Genomic DNA, 23453 nt, shown 5'->3' with positions numbered 1-23453 from the left:
CTTGACATTCCTGCCTAAAAGCACACAAACACATACATGTGCAAGAACACACACACACACACACACACACGAAGGCATATGTACCGCCAATTCATGACCTTTAATAAATTGGAGGACATGAATAATTCTGTGCTGAAGCAAACAGAGAAAATCTTTAGCCTGGCACATCACACACTGTTTGTAGCACCTTTTTAAAAATCGCTTTGCAGAAAAAAAAGTACTTTTTTATGAGGTAATAAATATTAAATGGCATCTCATAGCCTATTAATATCAACACAAGCAAGTTATTTGAAAGTCATTTAGGGCCAAAAAAAATAAGTGTCATTGGCTTTATGTATAATTTAGCAATTAAATCTTACATTTTAACATCGCTATCACGTGAATACTGTTGTCCCATAAGTCTGTACTTGCAGGATATTTTTAGATGTGACCGCAGCTCTATAGCTCTGTCTGTCGGTTAGTCGGTTGGTTGGTCTGTTGGTCCACAAAAGTGTCCCACCCTGTTGTGGCCACAGTTTTTGCCCCAGGTGGCTGAAATTTGGCATGCAGGTTGGTCATGACCGAAGGTAGAGCTGAGTAACTTTCGAGGCCGATTGACCAAGAGGGGGCGTGGCGATGGGCGTGGCCTATCACAAAAAGGCGCATAACTCCCGAATGGATTCACAGATTTTGTGGAAAGGTTGGTCACGAGCCAAAGAAGATGGTCACGTGTTTGTGTGAGGGTGTGTGCGTGGATGCATGCACACACGGATGCATGCGCATGTGCGGTCGCAGCTATTGCGGATTCACGCTTGTTTTGGTCGGTCTTGCATCCATGCTGCCGCTGCCCAGCGATGCATCACGCTGGCACACCGCAGTGCGCTGGACCGAGAGTGCCATGCCGTTAATGATGCCAAAGGGTTGAGAGGCACTGCCAGGTGTGTTAGTGCAGGGAGGAGGGGGGGGTTATAAAAGGGCTTTTAATGGCACATTCTGATTTTCCACCTCAGTGTTGTGGCCTGCTGCGAGACTGAGCTAATACAAGGTGAAGTGATCCGTTGCAGCCTTTTTTCCTGAGGTGATATTGTGTAGTGTCAGATAGGTACAGTTCACCTGTAAAAAAAAAAATAAAATAAAAAAAACTCTAGCATCTCTGCAGGGTGGAGACAAGTGTACTCAGTCAAAGTATGTATTTTTGGTGCGTGGAGCTGCTCCACATGGGAGGGGCCTCGCTCCAAAGGGGGTGTGGCCTAGCTCCAAAGAGGAGGGTTAGGCATAGGGTAAGTGTTACATTAAACTCCGCCTGTTTGGAGCTAGGCCACTCCCTTTTGGAGCTTGCCCAGTGTGCCATTGGAGCTTCTCCAGGCGCCAGTAGCGCCCTTCTCTCTCAGCCTGGGGGGCCGGAACCCAGGGCACCAGCTTTGCCGGCGAGCTTGCTTTCCATCCCCCACCTGTGAGCTGTCCACCACTTTAATTCATTACAATGCCATCATTCCTGACTACTACTAAAAAAATAAAAAATAACATTTTTAAAAAGTGCCATGCAAGGGAAATTGGCTGTGTGCTGTTGCGCTCTGGGTAATTGCCTTCTTGGCTGAAAGCCGCTGGAGAAAAAAAAGCAAAACATCGGCAGTTTTCGTTTGCTGGTCACCATTAGCGATGGCCGGCCCCCCGGCAGGGCCGGGGACCATGGCGGACGGGCGGCGTGGTGTCCGCTCAGCGCTGAGTGATGGGCGGGTGACCACGCACGCGGAGGGGGGGGGGGGGGGGTATTTCTGCTGAGTCGGCATGTTGCACTCGGATAGCTTCTATTTAAGTGCACCCCCGGTCTTCCGGAGACTTATGTTCCGTTTCACAGCTACAGCCCAATGTCAAGCATGCACCATTCTGGTGGCGGTAAGGGGGTGGAGGCTACTGAATGTGGGTTCCTGCTCTTCTTCTCTTCTGGAATCCGAAACATGCTTGCACAAATCATAATCATAAATTAAGTACTACTCGTATACAATGAAATAATAATGATTGAGCTGCAACCATATTCTATATCCATGCCTAACCTCTGAGACCTCGGGAAATAAACGCATACTGGTGGTCTGTATATTTGCAGTATACACAGCAAAGATCTGGGCAGTATGTATGAGAGATAAAAAGCCCCGTTTTAACCCAACCACTTCCACTGTTTCCCCGTCTGACACTACAATTAAACTACCCCGCCCACTCTGTGTCCTGAGTAATGCACACAGAAATGCATACACACGCAATGAGTCATCCTGATATGTAGAACATGTTTCATTTTAAATTTAGTGTGGAATTTCCTTGGTAATTTCTTTAAATATGTGCCCCCTTTATTGGTGTTCAGGATGAAAGGAAAATGACTGCCCCTAACAGGGAATCCATTTAGTTACATTTTGGCACGATCAGCCACGATCGCGAACGCAGAAATATGCCGCCCCTCTGCAGCTGCTGGGCAAGGCTAAAAGCGTCGTCCATAAATTGCAAACCCCTTTGAAGAGCCGGAATGTTTTGTTCTGTGCCCATGAAGACGGTGTTCTAGAACTCCATCGTTTTCAATCACTGGCAGTGACTGTGACATCAGCGTTAGAATGTTCAGCTCAGAACATTCTAATGGCATGTCTGTGGTCTTTACTCCTGTGGGAGGAAAAGGACACGAAAAGCCTTGGGGGAAAAAGCTTAAACCGCTCGTCGCCGTGGCGATGGAAAAAGCCTGTGTAAGGGAATGAGCTGCTCTCCGCATGGTGGGCTGTGTCTTGATAGGAGCCGCTGATTGCTCTGGCAGTTTTTAAGGTGCTCTAATGCACTCTAATGAATAAACCACCCGCCGCTGTGTGTTTCAGTGACTCAGGCTGTGCCGCCTCCATTAGTAAGGGAAATATCTGCCAAATGCTCCTAAATGCTTGCCCCCCCCCAACCCTCACCTCCCTCGCCCCCTCCTCTTTATTCATCATTTCAGAGGCTATTGATTTCATTCGGGTCCTTTCATCATCATTTCAATTGATCATCCCGGGTAAATGCAGTACCGGTAATTACACATGACACTGTCAGAAGCCAGTGAGATGAAATGGAATTTTGAGCAGCGGTGACATCATCGAGTTGCAGTCCAGCATAGTCCTCTTCTATCAGGAAGCCTGTACTTAAGACTTGCCCCTAAAACCTAAAGTACAGGTGATAAAGTCATATAACTTTTCAAGGTTATATAGAACTTAATACATTAAATATTGTACGTATATATATATATATATATATATATATATCAATATATATATATTCAATATATATATATATATATATATATATATATATATATATATATATATATGTTTTTAAAAAGGAGCCTTTTTTGATTTGACTTTACTTTTGAATTTGTTACTTTTTTATTTTAACAGTTTGTATTTCTCCAACCAGTACCTAAGAGGTTATTTTTACATTACTTTTTAATACTGTATGCTCAGAGATTTCTGTTGTTAATATAGTAAAGCTACCTATGATATGCATGTCCTTTATCCTCTTTCCCATCCATGCCAAAACCTCTCCAACAAGAGCTTTTGAGAATAAATTTGACAGATCAGACGAGCTGTACTTAAGCTCATTTTTCAAAGGTCTTAGTTGTCTTATAGTGACTCTCTAATCTGGAAAATCTGTGGGAAAATCTTTACAAGTGTATTAAAGGTCTTAGCAAATTTTCCCATACCCCAGAGCTGTCAAATTATTCGTCTTTTCAGATTTCTTCCTTTACTTCTGCTAAAATAAATGACAGAATTGTTTAGAATCCCCCGATCTCTGCAGATCCTTAATGGTACTGTAGGGGTTCCCTGACCCTGCTTGAAATTCAATTGCTATATAAATATAAATTTGTAAAAAGCATTTTAAAATGTTAAACATTTAAAAATCATAATTATAGCCCTTTTTAATGTATGGTGGGGTCTCCTGGATCAGAAAGGGTTGAAAACTCCGGTCCTACCCTTAGAAATGTTGTAATACAATACCTTAGTGCTCGTTAGTCTAATGAATGAAAATGAAAGCAGGGTAATGGATGGGGAACTGAACTCCAAAGTGTAGCATCCACCCGGGCGATGCACGGCAGCCATTTCTGGCACCTTAATTGGTGAAGATCAGATTGGGTGAAGAGGAGGGAAATTGTTGAACCAGTTAAATCCGTAGTAATATGACATCATAGTACATCATGTAAAAAATACATTCATTTAATTTCAAAATACTGTATTTTTTACATGATGTACTATGTACCAGTCTCGTTTCCTACCACTCAATGCCACACTTAAGGGTAAGGACTTAAAAAAAATAAAAACAATTTACTAAACTGTTCTCTGTTGCTGTGCTGCAGTTTCATCCATGCACTGTAAGTACATTTAAGTATAAAATTAATGATCATTCTTTCTGAGCATTCCTTCCTACTAATTGAATTTGTTCTTAAGTTTAAGCATGCTCAACACTATGCTTTTGGTCACTGGGTGATTATCAAATTTAAAGGCAAATAAATGGGAGAGGTGCATAAATCTATTGAAAGGCCACTGTCTTTTCTTATTAAAAAAAGTCACTTCCTGTGCAAGGGCACAATAAGTATTGGCCTGTTTATTTCAGGAAAACTTGTCTAAAACATGATTTCAGGGAAAATCCATAGCAAAATGTCACAACATGTAAAAAATGCTCTGATGACTGCAATTTAAACAGCAACAATGTAAGCTACTCCTAATAACAGTTGTAATTCCATGTCTGAACAGCTTACTAAGTACTTAGTGGTTTACTAAATCAAAAAACTATAGAGAAATCAATGGCGATTTCTCCGGAGACATAAATTGCAATGAGAATCAGAGTAATTTAATCAGAAAGTTGTCTTTGAGCCAGAATAGCCAATGGTAAAATGTTGCTAGGCAATGCGTAGTTGGTGCTTTCAAGTCTGAAATAAAGTGGAATGTTCTCAAAAAACAGAAACTAATGGCAGTAATGGCAGCCCTCTAATCATATACATCATGCTTTCAAATGTGAAACAACCCAAAAATGTTCTCTAAATACCTACCGTGTGGCACGTCGTGTTCGCTGCCTATTTTAGCGTTTTGATCATTTAGCCTGAAGACAGGCCAAACAATGTAGAAATATGAATTCAATCATATTTTCAAAAGTCAGGAAGTGGGAGAGGATCAGGAGTTATGACGGTGGAATCGCTTTTAGGTTAATATCCGCGCTGTCTGTTTTTTTGTTTTTTTTTCCTTGTGTCTATCCTTCACCCAAACAACACGGCTATATTTGTCATTTGAAAGAATGTTTTTGTAGTTTCTATGAGACATGGCATCCAGGGAAACCGCGTTTTTGGATTTGACACGCCAATTAATTATAAAGCAGCTCTGTGCGGAGAGCTGGCTGCTGGTGCCGCGTATAGCCAACTGAACACGATCTCCGGAGACCAATTTTCAATTGCTTACACACTTGAGAGAACTGTTGTCTTTTTTTTTTTTTTTTCAGAAGACTGCTCTACGCAATCATTAAGAGAAAACAGTCGCTGGGGAAAATGGCGGGTGACTCCCCGCTCTCTCCTCATTGACTGATCATGGAGGAGCTGTCAAAACAGTGTCACGCAGTACATTTCTATTATATACTTGTATGTTCAGGAAACCGTTATTTATAGACTCTGCTCCCCAGTTAACTCAAAAAAAAAAAACCTTATTAAAATGTTACTGCCGTGTAGTGCCAATTTTATAACACTGACAAAACATTCGAGTTAGATTCTGCGAACATTTTGTGTCAGCTGAGTCTACATCTTCAGTTTCCAGTGCATCAAAGTAAGCAAAAGGTTTTTGTTTTTAGAACCTAAGTGTATAGGCTTATGTAATTTGCTGTTTTTCCAGTGACACAAATTTTCATCATAAATTGTTTAGAATTCATTTATTTTCATCAATTGCACTGTGGTTGCTGAATAAACATGATTCCCCAGCATTTGGAAATATTAAATGGTATATTTGGAATGTTGACCATTTTTTCACATTTTGGACATAAGTGTATAGGCTTATGTAATTTGCTGTTTTTCCACTGACAAACATTTTTCATCATAAATCTGTTAGAATTAAATTCAGCTTGTCTATTTCACTGTGGTTGCTGAATAAACATGATTCTCCACCATTTGGACATATTAAATGGCATATTTGGAATGTTGACCATTTTTTCACATTTTGGACATAAGTGTATAGGCTTATCTAATTTGCTGTTTTTCCACTGACAAACATATTTCATCCTAAATCCGTTAGAATTAATTTATTTTCATCTATTTCACTGTGGTTGCTGAATAAACATGATTCTCCACCATTTGGACATATTAAATGGCATATTTGGAATGTTGACCATTTTTTCACATTTTGGACATAAGTGGATAGGCTTATGTAATTTGCTGTTTTTCCACTGACAAACATTTTTCATCATAAAATTGTTAGAATTAAATTCTGTTTGTCTATTTCACTGTGGTTGTTTAATAAACATGATTCCCCACCATTTGGACATATTAAATGGTATATTTGGAATTTTGACCATTTTTTCACATTTTGGACATAAGTGTATAGGCTTATGTAATTTGCTGTTTTTCCACTGACAAACATATTTCATCATAAATCTGTTAGAATTAAATTCTGTTTGTCTATTTCACTGTGGTTGCTGAATAAACATGATTCCCCACCATTTGGAAATATTAAATGGTATATTTGGAATGTTGACCATTTTTTCACATTTTGGACATAAGTGTATAGGCTTATGTAATTTGCTGTTTTTCCACTGACAAACATTTTTCATCCTAAATCTGTTAGAATTAAATTGTGCTTGTCTATTTCACTGTGGTTGCTGAATAAACTTGATTCCCCAGCATTTGGACATATTAAATCGTATATTTGGAATGTTGACCATTTTTTCACATTTTGGACATAAGTGTATAGGCTTATGTAATTTGCTGTTTTTCCAGTGACAAACATATTTCATCCTAAATCTGTTAGAATTAAATTCTGTTTGTCTATTTCACTGTGGTTGCTGAATAAACATGATTCCCCAGCATTTGGAGATATTAAATGGGATATTTGGAATGTTGACCATTTTTTCAAATTTTGGACATAAGTGTATAGGCTTATGTAATTTGCTGTTTTTCCACTGACAAACATATTTCATCCTAAATCTGTTAGAATTAATTTATTTTCATCTATTTCACTGTGGTTGCTGAATAAACATGATTCCCCACCATTTGGAAATATTAAATGGGATATTTGGAATTTTGAACATTTTTTCACATTTTGGACATAAGTGTATAGGCTTATGTAATTTGCTGTTTTTCCACTGACAAACATTTTTCATCATAAATCTGTTAGAATTAAATTCTGTTTGTCTATTTCACTGTGGTTGCTGAATAAACTTGATTCCCCAGCATTTGGACATATTAAATCGTATGTTTGGAATGTTGACCCTTTTTTCACATTTTGGACATAAGTGTATAGGCTTATGTAATTTGCTGTTTTTCCACTGACAAACATATTTCATCCTAAATCTGTTAGAATTAATTTATTTTCATCTATTTCACTGTGGTTGCTGAATAAACATGATTCCCCACCATTTGGAAATATTAAATGGGATATTTGGAATGTTGACCATTTTTTCACATTTTGGACATAAGTGTATAGGTTTATGTAATTTGCTGTTTTTCCAGTGACAAACATATTTCATCATAAATCTGTTAGAATTAAATTCTGTTTGTCTATTTCACTGTGGTTGCTGAATAAACATGATTCCCCAGCATTTGGACATATTAAATGGTATATTTGGAATGTTGACCATTTTTTCACATTTTGGACATAAGTGTATAGGCTTATGTAATTTGCTGTTTTTCCAGTGACACAAATTTTCATCATAAATCGTTTAGAATTAATTTATTTTCATCTATTTCACTGTGGTTGCTGAATAAACATGATTCCTCAGCATTTGGACATATTAAATGGCATATTTGGAATGTTGACCATTTTTTTCACATTTTGGACATAAGTGTATAGGCTTATGTAATTTGCTGTTTTTCCACTGACAAACATTTTCATCTAATCTGTTAGAATTAATTTATTTTCATCTATTTCACTGTGGTTGCTGAATAAACATGATTCCCCACCATTTGGAAATATTAAATGGGATATTTGGAATGTTGACCATTTTTTCACATTTTGGACATAAGTGTATAGGCTTATGTAATTTGCTGTTTTTCCACTGACAAACATTTTTCATCATAAATCTGTTAGAATTAAATTCAGTTTGTCTATTTCACTGTGGTTGCTGAATAAACTTGATTCCCCAGCATTTGGACATATTAAATGGTATATTTGGAATGTTGACCATTTTTTCACATTTTGGACATAAGTGTATAGGCTTATCTAATTTGCTGTTTTTGAAATACCACACTTTTTCATAATAAATCTGTTGGAATTAAACGCTGTTTGTCTATTTCACTGTGGCTGTTGAATAAACACAATTCCCCAGCAATCAGAAATAAGAAATGGTATATTTGGAATCACACATTTTCATCATAGCCCTAACCATAACCCAAAAATCAACAACTAGTGTCTATGCTAAACATTACCCTTGCTACTAAACACAAGTCTATTCCTCTGTCAAATCTAATATAGTACTCCTAACCCTAACACCAGCCCTAAACCATGCAGGGGTAAGGTTAACTGGCTGCCTTCTTTCCAAATTCCTCTATCAATCACAGTGACTGAGCGCATGCCCAAGATCGATCAGGCAACTCCACTAATGTTCCTGCCGTAACTCAAACTCACATACAGTGTGCACCAGGATCATCATCCTTCAGTATTCCTCTTTCCCTTAAGTTAATCTCAAACATTGGGCTCAGCAGTCTTACAAGGGCAGTGTGTCAGCACTGGACAGGAAAAGAGTGATTGACCAAACAAGGTCAGTTTAATGACATCACCAGCTTGGCACTTGAAACTCCCTCCAAGCTCATGTTTAAGTACCATATGGTACGCTCATCTAAAGCTTGCCTTTGCATTTTTCCCCCCCTTTACCCTTTTGAATGCTTTGCTTTCTGCTACTGAGCCAAACTGTGCATCAAGACCTCACTGACCTCCAGTGTCCTTAGAGCCTAAACTGCAACTATACCCAAAGTCGAAAAGCTCATATTTTAAATCTCAGGGCTGCACAATCCTGTTCCTGGAGATCTACTTTCCGGTAAGTTTTCATTTCATCCATAATTTGGCACTCCCGATTCTACTAATTAGCAGCTCAAGGAGATCTATAGCTGTTGAATGAGGTGAGGTTTATTAAGGTTGGAGTGAAAACCTACAGGATAATAGAGTTGGGTGACGCTGTCGTAATTACAGACCAGCTGTAACACTGGTCCTTCATTAAAAATGTAAATAATTAATTTTTTGAAAACTTTCTTAATGTCAGTGAAGGGGAAGTCCAAGTCTGCATTAGTATAGGAAAAGGAATCCCAGGAATGGCTTGACTTTGGCCATTGTGCCATTCTGGGAAGGTTTCATTCAGCTGGCTTTCCTCACCTCATTGCTCAACAGTGACCCCTCTGGTCACAATGCTACATGCACTCTGCCACCGTCAATAAGAGAGACTGGATTCCATTTCCAGCGGATGTACTGTACATCCAGGAGTGCAGCCTCCTGGAGTTAGAGTGCAAAAAAAAGGGATAATATTAAGATGTTTTAAAAAACTACAAGCAAAAATGTCTGTTTGACATGTATTTGGATGGTTGTCAGGGAGATTTCCCTCAGCAGATCCTTAGAGGAAACATTGCAACTGGATATAATGCATTAATTCCAGCACTTCTGGCTCTGACCTAATATCTCAAAAAGCTTTCACTGGGACACGGGGACATGAGGTAAGCTCTAATTGTACGGGATAATTCACAATGAAGCAGAGTGTTACAGACTTTAATAAATGCCCTGAGAGTTTTGGGAATAGTCTCTGGCATGTATTCTTAGTTCCCACCCTGTTGCGCCACGAGTAGATTAATCCTTGCTTATAAATTCATTCCCTGAGGTTTTTTGCACATGTGCATCTAATTCAAATAAACTTTTATTCAAAATTGTTTTGTTTTTTTCATTTTGAGTGGATGCAGTTAGGTTTGCTTGTATATGCCCGTCCTAGTGGATGAACACATCTTAAAACTGCCTTGGGTAAGCTCATGTCTGATTAACTGAGCATAATTACAGTGGGGCGTCACTCATTTTCAGTCAGACTAACCTTAATTCACCCTAAATAATTAAAATTAAATATCCTTCATACTGAAATCCCTGGCTTCTGGCGATGCAGTTATCCAGTCACCTGCACAAAAAGATATTGGGACTTCAGAAGTGTAACAACAAAAAGAACATCATCCTGAGAATGGTTTAAAATTGAATGCTAAATGAAGTGAATAACTGATCAAGGCCAAAACTTTTCTGTGTAAGCTGAATATGAAGATGGAGCAAATAAAGAGAAGAAACAAAATGAAATAATAATTAGAAATCCTGGAAGATTTGAGCTTGATACGAGTGTATACTGCTTGCCACATATGTAAAGTACAGGAAATCAGACTTGTTCAGTTCCTGTTTCTACAAGTCACAGTGACATTCACAAAGTCCGAAGAAGGGACTCAATCAAGAAATCAAACCTGCGAACTTTGGAGGTTCGTTACAAGTTCAAATCCCAAACCACCTTGCTACTGCCGAGACACGGATTACCCCGAACCAAACAGAGCTCATCGAAGCTGCTTTGCATGTGCTGGCAAAGAGATGTTGATGAAAACACAGCAGTGATACAGCATACAATGTAAATGCAGCAACAGAAACATATTACAGTCTGTGAAAGGCCATTCTTTCCTGGAACATGGGCAGTATGGATTTTGTGTCCGGCGGTGCGCGTGACAGGTCCAACAGCCTCATCGGTCTTTCAACGTCAAAAGTCAAAATGGAGAGTGGACAATAAGCAAGACTAAAGTGCATAACACTGACATTTTTTATTAGAATTCATTTGTAACAAATGGAACTTGTGTCAGCAAAGAACTGATTTTTATACAGACTTCTCTTGCCACCAATGTAACCTAAGTAAGAAAATAAAATGCACTCCTTTCATTCTGGGGGGGAGGGGGGGGAAACAAAAACAAAAAACAAAAAAAAAAAAACATTTTACGTTAACTACTGATCAGAGGTAATCGATTCTTTTAACAAGCCTTTTATTTTTTTTAAATTTATTAATTTTTTTACAATTTATTACTTTCGTTCGATGCATCCAGATGAGAGGGTGAAGAGAGAGAGAGAGAGAGCAGAGAACACGACGTCAACGTTTTGCGATGACACTCCAAACTCGAACGGCAAAGCCACGTGAAAAAAACAAGATGGTCAAAGATGGCCGTGACAGGATCTCGTCGTCCGAGCTATCGCGCCACCAGAAGAGATGCTCGTTTTCAGACACAAACTTTTTATTTTCCCTTTTTTTTTTTTTTTTACTTTTTAAAGTCATACTTTTTCCGTGTTATTTACATACACACAAAGTGAAAATTCTTAAATTCTTACAGATGGGTTCAAGTAACGTTATTGGGTTTAGAATCAATAGGGCAGTGCATAGTACAAAGATATAGAAAGTGCAATTCTTCCTAGGAGGCCTCCGTCTGGCCATCTGAGATGTCGTACACATGCATATAAAACAAAATGGAGGGGAAACACAGAGGCACGATGACCGTTTGCTGAAGAGAAATAAAGCACAAGACCGACGTATGACACCTGCACCCGAATGACACTAAAATAATAGCACCTTACTGGTTACACTCATGACACAATGGAAAGAAAGAAAAAAAGTAGCTTTTTTGTTAAAAAAAAAAAAGAAAAATGCCTTTTGCGGTGGACTGAGCGGTTGTGATGTTTGCGTTGCTAGGGAAAAGGGGAAGGGGAACTGGAATGCACATCCACGATGTCCTCCGAGGGAGGACTTAGGGTAGAATCAGAGAAGCTCAGGCTCGATGCATCCATATGAAGAAGAAGAAGAAAAAAAAAAAGAACGAGATTGAAAAGCAGGACTCTGCTTGAAGAGGGAGCCATTTTGATTGTCGGGGGGGGGGGGGGGTTTGTCGAGAGCAGACCTGGGTCCCGCGGTTAATCAACTGCTTCCCGCCATTGTCCAGAGGACACTCGAACGGCGTTTTTTTTTTTTTCCTTTTCGCAACGACTGCAGCGCACCTCGGTCGTCTCTCCCGGCCGCCGTCAGCTCAGAGACGCAAGGGGAAAGTGCGTTTACAGCCAAAGTTTGGTCTTCAAACTGCCCAAGGTGCGTTTAAAAAAAAAAAAATCTTTATGCTGGTGCAAACCCTCGTTCCGTAAGCACCCACTTGCACTACCCTTTTACCTGACATTCCTTTCATCCCCACCTGTACTCAACCCAACACCTGTGGCAATGTGACAGAATAACATTCTGTGGTATCCTTTTATCCCCACCTGTACTCAACCCAACACCTGTGCCAATGTGACAGAATAACATTCTGTGGTATCCTTTTATCCCCACCTGTACTCAACCCAACACCTGTGGCAATGTGACAGAATAACATTCTGTGGTATCGTTTTATCCCACGTACTCACCTGCAGTTTCAAATGTGACAGAAAAATTCTTATCAGGTTTAAAGCATTTAAAAGTGCTAGTTAAAATACATTAAGATTAAACCCAAAACCAACTATGACTAGGCTTAGGGGATTTAATTACAGGGATCGATGTCCTTCAAAGGCTCTTGTTCGCCTGTTGTTTCTACGACTGTCGACAACTGGCCTTTCAATTTCCCAGAGAGAACAGAAAATCAACACAGGACCATTTCGCCAGGCTTAGTTGCATATATAATTTCAAATAACGTACTAAAAATGAATACTTCAGGTAAAAAGAAATATACACATATAATACATAAAACCTTTAAAGGAACGTTATATATATAAAAAACAGGCATACGTTATAAGGCACTCTAAATGTAAAATCAAAAACAATTTTATGCTGTTGAACGTATCGGACCCCTAGGACGGTGACCCCTCTGGCGTGCCGTACTGACTATGGAGGATGAACCCCAAGATTGGCTTTTTTCCGACGAGGCAAACGCAGTCGCCCGCAGAGTCGACGCCTCGCTTTCAAGAGGACGGGCATCGATGAACGCTCGGCCATACAGTCAGCAAAGTCCCCTTAACCACTCACAGAATCACTGTGCGGTGAATCACGACGAACAACGACGTCAGCACTACCCATAACACACCTATTTATTGCACAAGAAGTGATGCACTGTGTCAGAATAGATTTCGCCCCATCGATGTGCATTCCAGTGACAAAGATCTCAATTTCCCCCCTAAAATACAGAAATTTCTTTGTGGAAGCTATTTGAAAATATAAATAATCATCTCTCTATGTATAGATTCACTTATATATATATATATTATATTTATATATTTTTACTATATACGGGGGGATTCTTTTCCAGAGGTTATTTTGGCAAGCTGTAGGTGGTCATAACATGGAAGAACTAAGATAACCAGTAGCAGCAACTTTATACTTTGCTCATCCCTGTTGATTCCACAAGGCCCAAGTTAATCTCATAGTCATGATGGGCATTCATAATTAGTGTTTTAAAAAAAAATTAAAAAACAAACAATAACCCTGTAAAAATGTTTAAATTTGGTATTGAACATAGAGGACTGTACAAGAAAACGCTCAACAAATGAACAAAAATAGGAAGAAAATTAAAAGAAAATGGAGGAGAGCTACATGAAAAATGTTGATTTCCTCTGCATGATGGTACATATATCAGAACAGTTCTACAGCTTAAAAAAAACCTCGTCAGGAGAAAATAAAACCAAAATTCATCAAATGTTTTGCTTAATTCACCTCATCAAATGATAAAAGTTTGTTTAAAAAAAGGAAATACGTTTACATGGTTAAAAACAAAGCACAGGTTAGCTGTATAATAAAGTACTAGAAAACTAAATCAGTAAATTTGACTTTTCATGTATGTTAAACATTTCCTATTTTTTCCCCTAATTGTTAATGGACCATGGGGGCGGGGGGCGGGGGGGAGTGATGGGGGGTGGTTACTTCCATGAAGTTCAGTTTTGTCAGCACTTCCCAAACCTGGTGTTCTTCAAAAAAAAAAGAAAAAAAAGATGTGGTGTACTTGACTGTGAAACGGTCAGACTTCCTTTACACAGAGTACTGAGTATTTGTGCCAGTCATTTAGCTGTCAGAACTCTGGCTCTGGCTCGTACTGTTGATGTGGTGGCTGGCTGTCCATGACTCCATTTTAGTAAAACCTTCCTTTCCATTTGAAAACCAGGTGAATCCAGGAGGCAACCGAGAGAAAAAGAAAAAAAAACAAAACAAAAAAAAAAACTAAAAAACTGTAACGATGTCCTTAGGATGCCTTACCAGTCAGGACTCCTCTGTTAAAGTCAGAGTGGTTTATCCACTGTAGTCAGTACTTGGTCCACCTGGGATATTTAATCGTTTTACTTTTTGTTTTGTTTTGTTTGTTTTTTTTTTGTGTTTCACATCCGACACTTATCTGGTTTATAGCTTGACGTTAAGAAGTATTCCTCAAGCAGGTGACTATGGCTCAGAAGAGGCTCTGTGATTTCATGGCCCTGCTGCCTCCACTCCAAGGACAGAATGTTTTATGTTGCATAGTGATCAAAACTGCCCAGGTACTCCAGACCAGCCCGGTAGCAAAACTGGTACTGATCCTGAGGAGGGAGGAGAAGAACATAATTATGCACACACCTAAAAGAAGAGCTAACTTCCTACCAACCATTAGCACTTGTTTTTATTTTATTTTTTTAAATAATGAACCGCTAGTTCATACTGCACAAATGGCAACAAGCTGAGATTCACTATATGGCCAAAAGTATGCAGACTCCAGACATCCAACATCTCATCCAAAAATTATGGGCCTTAATATGGAGTATGGTCCACCCTTTGCTGCTATAACAAACTCCAGTAAACAACTCCCTGAAACACACATCTGCTCTTGGCCTTAGCGCAGGCGGGTCGGTGGGGAAGCCCGGGGGGAATTTCCACACCAGAAAACTCGGGGAAAGCCAAACCAGCTCTGACTGATGGAACAGTGCCACATCACGCTTCAGCATTTCTCAGCAGATGCTCTTATCCAGACCGACTCACGCAGATATTTTTTGTTACATTTTCTCTTTTTTTTTTTTTTTTATAGATACAATCCTTTTATACAGTGGGATGTTTTATTGAAGCAGTACAGGTTATGTACCTCGCTCAAGGGCACAACGGCGGCAGGCAGCAGCCCCAGCCTGAGAATCGAACTCAAACCTTTGAGTTACAAGTGCAGTTTGTTTTTTATTTAAGGCTGGTGTCCCCTGCGGTTTGTACACGATTGACTCCAAAGAGGGGGGGGGGGGGGGTAAAGGATATTTTGAATATGAATGTACCTCCGTCTGCACCATGGCCGGCCTCTGTGTCCTCAGCATCTTGACGGTCTGGAAAATGTCCACCACGCCCTCGTACCTCATTCTCTCCAGGACGATGCTGAGGGTGATGAAGACGCCGGTCCGCCCCACCCCCGCGCTGAGAGAGGAAGAGGCAGAGAGAAAGAGAGAGAGAGAGAGAGAGAGAGCTTTTAATGAAGTGACAGTCAGCCTCTGAAATATCTCCCCAGTAATAGGCTCTCACCTGTCAGGTGGTAATTACAGAACAATAAACATTGCTCGTCCGCCCCCCCCCCCGCCCCCCCCCCCCCCCAGGCACAAGGCTGCCCAGCCAGCGGCTCTGAAGGACGTTTAGTGGAGCTGAACCTCGAGTACAGGCTGCCTGTCAGTGAACCCCGTTCTCTGGACAGGGTTTATGAGGAGAGGACAGGCTGAGCATCAACAGGAAAGCATAAAATACACATCAGGGCATCCAATAAATGCCCACCACCAGCCAAACACTGCTAAAACTTTGACTGCGGCCGGTAAGACCATCTACTCTAACAACAAACCAGGCATTGTTACACTTGTAAAAAGGTAATGTGGATAATAAAAAGGTTGAAAATGGCTGGTAAATTATTATCTTTTTTTGAATCCACAAGTCGCTCTGGCCAGTGGGTGAACAGATTTAGCTTCATGCCCTGATACGTTTATCAGTGTTTCAGTGTCCCTTTGAGAGGACAGTGCGAGGGTATCACTTTACCTACAGTGCACAGAGATGGGCCCGTCCTGCAGGAGAGGGTATCACTTTACCTACAGTGCACAGAGATGGGCCCGTCCTACAGGAGAGGGTTAGGGTAGCGAGGGTAGCTCCTTACCTGCAGTGCACGGAGATGGGCCCGTCCTGGCCGAACTGCTCTTTCGTTTTGTGCACCTGGCCGATGAAGTCGATGAAACCCTCGCCGGACTTCGGCACTCCTTGCTCCGGCCAATCGGTGAACTGAAACTGCCGCACCGTCCTCGACTGCCCGTCCTGTTAGAGCCGGTTCAGACAAAAATGTAAACGCGTTCGTCCTGCCCGTGTGGGAACCGTTATTCATAACTGCTCGGAATTTAATCAAACAAAACATAAAACCTACATTTATCGGTAATTTTTGATGCTTAAATATTTGAAACTATTCATCGAAGAAAGATGAACAGTTTCAAATAGAATAGTTTCAAATACAGAAAAAAATGTCTATAAATGAAATGAAAAAAGTAAATGAAAAAATGTTTCAAGACACGTTCAAAAAACCTTCATCTAACATAAACACAATCTGTCATACATAATTGTGTCCTCATCTCTAAAAGAAAATGGCCAATTACCTCCAGTGCGAAAAGTGCACTCAAGTGCAAGAAGTACATTCACGGAATTCCATTTCGATACGGAGACGCGTTATCCTAAAAAAACCTTTTATTATCTCTGCCCTTTCCGCCAATCCGCCCAGCGGTGTTTGTTTTACCGTGAGAGATAAGTCCGCTTTGATGTGCTTCTGTTTGCATGGCTGCTGAAAAGCCGGCTCTGACAAGTGTACAATTCTTAAGAAATACTGTACGTTCGCGATAAGAAAAGCAATCCCGCCAAAGTAGCTCTGTAATGTGCCCGGCCTCTTTATCAGGCGGAGCTTTCTGATGGAATTACAGGCTCTCCTCCGCGTTTGCGTTTTCATTGTTCCCACACAACCGGAGTCCGTCGGAGCCCAGTGGGAACAGGCGCCGGGAATCAGGAATGACTCTCTGCTCAGGTAAAAATATTTTAAAACAACTACATGCTGCAGATTAAAGGGTAGTCTAAACGGCACTGTTTGAGGACGCACACACACGTGGGGCGCACACACACACACGCAGGGACTCACACACACACACACACACGGTCTATGCAACCGTGTGCATATGCCACATAAACACACAAACGACTCTTGCCAGATCTGGAACTGATCTGCCTCCGCAGGCACCAAAATGTCCGCTCGGTTTTTTCCCTCACCTCCTTAGGCCTGATCAATGCTTTACGAGCGTGGTTAAAAACCACAGCATTCGTATTCAAACTCCTCCACCGCACAGGTGTTTGGAACGGCCGCGCTCACCACACAACGGCGGTGAATAAGAGCAATCACGCGCGTGCATCTCACTCGAACGTGAGCCTGGACAGCCTCGCTAGACGAAAAGGCCTGGCGCTGGATCTCTCCACACTCAAACTCAGCAGTGGAGTAACCCCCGTGTGAAACGTAGCTGAAGAGGTGGGCACAGAGTCATAAACTCTTAGCTTGATTTACCACCGCAATGCAGTGGAGAGATAACGGGCCGCGTCTACAGCAAGCACGTTACCGTTAAGAACCCAAATCCGCCCCAGTGCTGTCCCCCGGACAAAAGTACCGCCCCCCCCAGGCCCCCGCGGGGATGCACACGTACCCTGGCGTCCGTCACTTTGAACTCCCGCAGGATGTACTGGGGCATGTTGTACTCCGCCATGGGGTCCACCACAAAATACTGGTACCGAGCGGACCTCTCCGCGGGCCAGTACTGGTGACATTTCTCCTGCGGGAGGGGGGCGGGGGGGGATAAATAGAGAGAGGGAGAGAGGGAAGGGGAGAGATAGAGAGTGAGGGAGGGAGGAGGAGAGAGAGAGGGTGGACAGAGAGAGAGGGAGGGAGGGAAGGGGAGAGAGAGAGTGAGGGAGGGAAGAGGAGAGAGAGAGAGGGTGGACAGAGAGAGAGGGAGGGAGAGATAGGGTAGAGAGACGGAGAAGGGAGAGATTAGGAGCAGAGAAGAGGAGACAATAGGAGAGAGAGAGTGAACAGAGAGAGGAGAGGAGAGGAAGAGAGAGAAGAGAGAGAGAGAGAGAGAGAGAGAGAGAGAATATAAATTATCAAAACAAATCCTAGGAACATTTTTTCTGCTACATTAATCCCCTGTTTCCTGAGGGCTGTGTATCAGAACTTCTGACAACGCTTTTCCCTGAGAAGTCGGTTCCGATTCAGGGTCTATAAACCCTGCGTAACTCGCCTCTGATTCTGAAGCGAGCTCCTGGTGTGTGAGGTGAGGAGTGCAGTGGACTGGGAACTACCCTGCAGGGGATCAGCAGGGGAACCCTCCAAAACTGGATCCTCTTTAAGCACGACACCTGAGTGTTTCACGTAAACACGGAACAGAATTCTCTGGGATAAGGGAACTTGCTGAGTACATAATCATAAAAAAAATAATAATCTGCACATATACTGGTAATAAATATATCAGTAGTGTATCACCTTTGGCCCCAGAAAGTCACCTTTTCAAGAAATGACGAAAACGCAAAAACATCTTTTTTGCATTTAGACACCTTTGAGGCTCAGGGCGCTTTGAATAAGCTTTATTAGACACAGAGGCTTTGAGACGCTGAGAGCGGACACACGAGGGCGAGTAGACGGATGAATGCAAAGGAAGAAGAGCAGAGAGAGAGAGAGAGCGAGAGAGAGAGCGAGGGAGAGAGTAGTTAGAGAGAGAGAATAAAGAGAGAGAGAGGGGGAGAGAGAGCGAGAGAGAGAGTGAGAGAGAGAGAGAGAGAGAGAGAGAGAGAGAGAGAGAGAGAGAGCCTCACCCTTCCCATCTCGCGCAGCTTGGTCAGCATCACCACGATGGTGGAGTTGTGCTCCCACAGCATCCTCCAGAAGTCCTCCGTCGTCTCCGCCAGCGGGCCCTGCGTGGAGATGTAGGCCTTCTGCTGCCTGAAACAAATTTCCCCACGATTAACCGTAAATACATAAATAAATAACAAATAAATAAGCAGGGAAATAATTAAGTAAATAAAAAAAACAAGTAAATAAGTAAGTAAAAAGTAAGTAAATGAATAAATAAGACAAGACAGCACTCCCCCGAACGTAAACACAAAGCAGCTAACTCAACAGATGGCTCTGGGAAGCTTCTCTGGGTGAGATTCTGCCGATGTCATGGGTTTTCTGGTGACAGGAGAAAGGGGGGGCGGGGGAGGAGGGGGGGGGGACATTGTTCTGCGATGTGTAAGCAACTTTGGAGGACAGAAGGCAGCGGCTGCTGCTGCATAACCGCGTTTGGCAGCGAGGATCAAACCGCCATAAACTGGCCTGATAGACGGCTGAAATATGATTGGCCGGGAGTTTTGCGACAGGCAGGTGTCCGTGAGCCAAGGAGACGGGTTTTTTAACTCTACCATCTTTAAGTGTCGTGTAATGGGAGTCAAACAGGAAGAAATGACAACCAGCAGGGAAATGTTAGCATTAGGATGTGATATGCCAGGAATTCTTTTTCCTGTGACTTTGACATGATTTGTTTGGAGGAATACATATATTCTATATAAGAGAAATTCAAATTAGTGTCAAAAACGCTCTACCAAATCCAACCAGAATATTCCCTGATGTTCTTGAAAAATGTTGCGTCAACTGGGAAAGAGCAAACACCAAGCAGATGGCCCTTACTGTACCCAATGAATCATTTCCCTGAGGTACGTGTTATTGAGAAAAACATACCCAGAGAACGTTAACAACAGAGAAGAACAGGCGTCTTCAGGAAAGACAGTGTTCTTTTCTCCCACTTGATTCAAACCAATTAAATCCCTTACCTGTAGCCATCGATGAAGCTGGCGTTGATGTAATCAGAGCCTTCCACTCCTCTGATTGGCTGGAGACACACCCTGGTGGACTCGTATGGCATTATATTTACAAGGCGGTTCTTGAACTTGTTGCAGGGAAGATTGGCACTGATGAACCGAGACGTGTGGGCCTTTGTGTTGGCCAAACGCTGGGGAGGGGGGAACGAAGAAAAAAACAAAAAAACAAAAACAAGCCTGTTAAATCACACGTTCCTCAGCCTCCAGCCTTTTAACAGCATTTCACACGAGACAACAAAATGGACCGTTTGGGGAGTTAATTTCGGAGACTACCGAGCTGTCCGACCTGTGCTTGCGAAGAAAAGAACTGGTCAAGACAGAACAAAGAGGCAAAAGAAGGAAAAAAAAGCCTGATTGTGTCCAGACCTTTGCTTTCAGAGAAAATGACCAGTTCTTTTTTTTCCACGCCAGCTTACCAAGTTCCAAAGGAAGACTGTGTGGCAGAACTGATAAAAATAAAAGCAAAAGAGATTGAAAAAAAACCCTGAAAAAAACCAAAACAAAGTGAGACAAAATGGAGGCCCGCAGCCAAACCTGTTTCACCGGTGCCAGGATGAAGCAGAGCAGAGCACCATGGTGGTTCTAATGAGTGGTAAATTGCACAGCGCCCCCTGGAGGTGGGAGATCCTAATGCGTGGTAAACCGCTCACAACCAACACACCCCACATTTCACTGAAATTTAACAGGCCAGCATATCTCCCGGAAACGCCGTGATTAATTCAGTGGTAATGAATGGAACCAGGAGCCTGAAATACTGCAGGGGGCTTTCAAACAACACGCCGTGTGAAACACTTATTTCTGGCGGCCAGACAAACACAGCATCATACTGCCGAAAATGAGCAGACGAATGCAACACTTTAAGTGCCTCCTGTAGAACACATCGGCGCAGTTAGCTTAACGCTCTCGTGTTGCCACGGCAGGAACACATTTTATTATGTACTTTATTTTTCTGAGGGGTTGTCAAAAAATAAAAAAAATTTCACCATGACTCACGAGATTCAGTTGGGAAGTGTTGAAGGGTGAGCTCAGCCAAAAATCCAATTTTCACTTCCCCCCCCCCCCCAATCAGCCCATGATATCACTAGATATACCAAAAACAAATACTCCAGATCCGATTTTAGCAAGTTCCTGCTTTCAAGAATAAACGGGTGCCCACTACCCTTCATGTCAGTAAACAGAAAGGGATTTGAATTGGTGTTGTTTAACCTTCTTTGCAGAGAGCAGGGTAGTCTGCAGAGGGGAGACTCACAGCATGTGTGTGCAGCTGTCCTGGATGTATTGCAATAAAGACGTCAGTAATTCATAAAATCTTTACACAAGACAGCGATCCGTTATGTTCTTTCCCCCACTGTGTCGTTTTTCCCAGGCTGCAATGCACCGTTGCAGGCACAAGGGAAATAAGTGCGTTATGGGAAACTGCAGTGTGTTATGGGTAACTGTTTGCAGATGACTTTTTGTTTTTTATAATTCTTGAATAATTGATATATATATATATATATATATACATATACATTATATATATATATATATATATACATATATATATATATATATATATATATATATATATATATAATATATATATATATATATGTGCACACACACATATTCAGAAACATGTACATACCACTTTTAAAATGTAATATGGACATTGCTCTTTAACAACAGACGTTTAATTATAATTAATTTTAGTAAAAACAAAACCCCAGCCACATCCTGGCCATTGTTCATTCCCTCCCCCTCCTCCCATGGTGCATTTCCCCCCGTCTCTCTCACCTTGAACTCGAGCTCCATCCCGGTGACGTTCTCGCCGTGCTCCACGTGCGTCAGCTTCTGGATGTAGGCGTACAGGTTGCGGGCGGGCACCTCGGTGTTGCCGCAGGCGACGGCCTCCAGCAGCGCGTCGTGGATGAAGATGTACTGGTCCTCCGTCTGCACCATGTAGTTGCGCTGCGAGCGCATCAGCGTCACGTGGCCGTAGATGTCCACCGTCTTCTCGTGCTTGATGCGCTCCAGCATGGCGTCGATCACGATGAAGCAGCCGGTCCGGCCCACGCCCGCGCTGAGGGACGAGGGAGCAACGGGTGAGTTAAATGCTACCCCTGGTGCCTTATGGGACATGTAGTTTAACTGTGCTCAATGTCATTACATACAGAGAACTGTGCTGCACTAAGGAGTAGAACAAATGGCTGAGTTATGTACCAGCCTGGTGGTACAGGACCTCGTAAAACTCAACCCCGGCCGTCGCCGTATTTGCGACACAGTGCCACAGAAACTCACTGGCACGCCCAACGTAGCAGACGCTACACATACCTGTAGCGTACGCAGCAAACAGGTAGACATACCTGATCAGGGTAAGCAAATATCTGGGCCTGCTTTAAGTTTATTTGGGTATAACAAGTGCTGGGATAACTAGAAATGCACAAAATGGAAGGAAGGGTTTCTGGAAGGGGTGGGGGGGGGGGGTGGGGGTATTACGTGGTGAGGCTCTAGGGATGTATGTTTCAGGTGGGTGAGTCTGTGTGTGGGCGGGTGGGGGTGGTTGGTGTGACGCTGACGAATGTTCGACCTTGAGACCTGTCCAATGAGAAGCGGCTTATTGACAGCCCCTCGGTCTCCGCGCTCTTCTTCCTGTGAGCGTTTCTTAATGACTCCCCGGCGCTAATCGCTTTTCCCCGCACCGAAGTATTTCAGCCCTCCTCTCTCTGCAGTCTAAAAGCTTTACAGTGTGTGCATTAAAGACAGCTGCACTTTTCCAGCTTTCCACCATAATTACAGTACAAGCCCCGATCGCTCGGTGAATGCAAGCAACTGCGTCAAAGGGATCTGTGAAGAGACATATTTTTCGTTGATTTCAGCTTCCTCCAAATCTGTGACATTGCATGAGAGTGGAAAGGGGACCTTTGATTAAACCCGCTTGTCGAAAAAAAAGAATATTTTATGTATGGACAGAATTTACACTGAAGACAAGGCGATTTCCACACCGCTGCTTGAACTCGTCATCTACTTCTTCAACCAGCATCCCAAAAAACACACTTGTGTTTAGGGACAATGTCAAAGCAGAACACTGAAATATTTCTTAATGAAAACTGAAAAAATGGCTCTCATAAACAGTGCATTCACGATTAATCTTAAAATGCACTTGGACATCATCATTGGATGGCTGTACTGTATATCATCAATCCAGCTACTTTCCTCACTGTGTCGGATATTAGAATCCTATTGGCCTTCCATCGTACAATGAGCCAGCCTGGTTCCAGCTCTACAGTTGGAAAGGAGTACAGTGAGCCAGCCTGGTTCCAGCTCTACGGTGGGAAAGGGGTATAATGAGCCAGTCTGGTTCCAGCTCTACAGTTGGAAAGGAGTACAGT

The 23453-nt window shown here is 42.1% G+C and overlaps 1 protein-coding gene across 19 annotated transcripts in view; it reads right to left on the bottom strand.

The window, feature by feature from the left end:
• Positions 1–12701: 12701 nt before the first annotated feature.
• The window catches only part of ptprdb (protein tyrosine phosphatase receptor type Db), a 317622-nt gene continuing 306870 nt past the window's right edge, over positions 12702–23453 (bottom strand). For all 19 annotated transcript variants that reach the window (XM_064334592.1, XM_064334595.1, XM_064334599.1 and 16 more), the window contains 7 exons: positions 21859–22144; positions 20035–20213; positions 19039–19165; positions 17874–17999; positions 16304–16458; positions 15450–15585; positions 12702–14735 (listed from right to left, as the gene is read on the bottom strand). In XM_064334592.1, coding sequence (XP_064190662.1) covers positions 14667–14735; positions 15450–15585; positions 16304–16458; positions 17874–17999; positions 19039–19165; positions 20035–20213; positions 21859–22144 — 1078 coding nt within the window. In that variant the 3' untranslated portion in view covers positions 12702–14666. The remainder of the gene's footprint in view (positions 14736–15449; positions 15586–16303; positions 16459–17873; positions 18000–19038; positions 19166–20034; positions 20214–21858; positions 22145–23453) is intronic.

The sequence above is a fragment of the Anguilla rostrata genome, chromosome 5 (genome assembly GCF_018555375.3).
Source record: "Anguilla rostrata isolate EN2019 chromosome 5, ASM1855537v3, whole genome shotgun sequence".
Lineage (NCBI taxonomy): Eukaryota > Metazoa > Chordata > Actinopteri > Anguilliformes > Anguillidae > Anguilla > Anguilla rostrata.
This window is presented reverse-complemented; position numbering and strand designations above follow the sequence as displayed.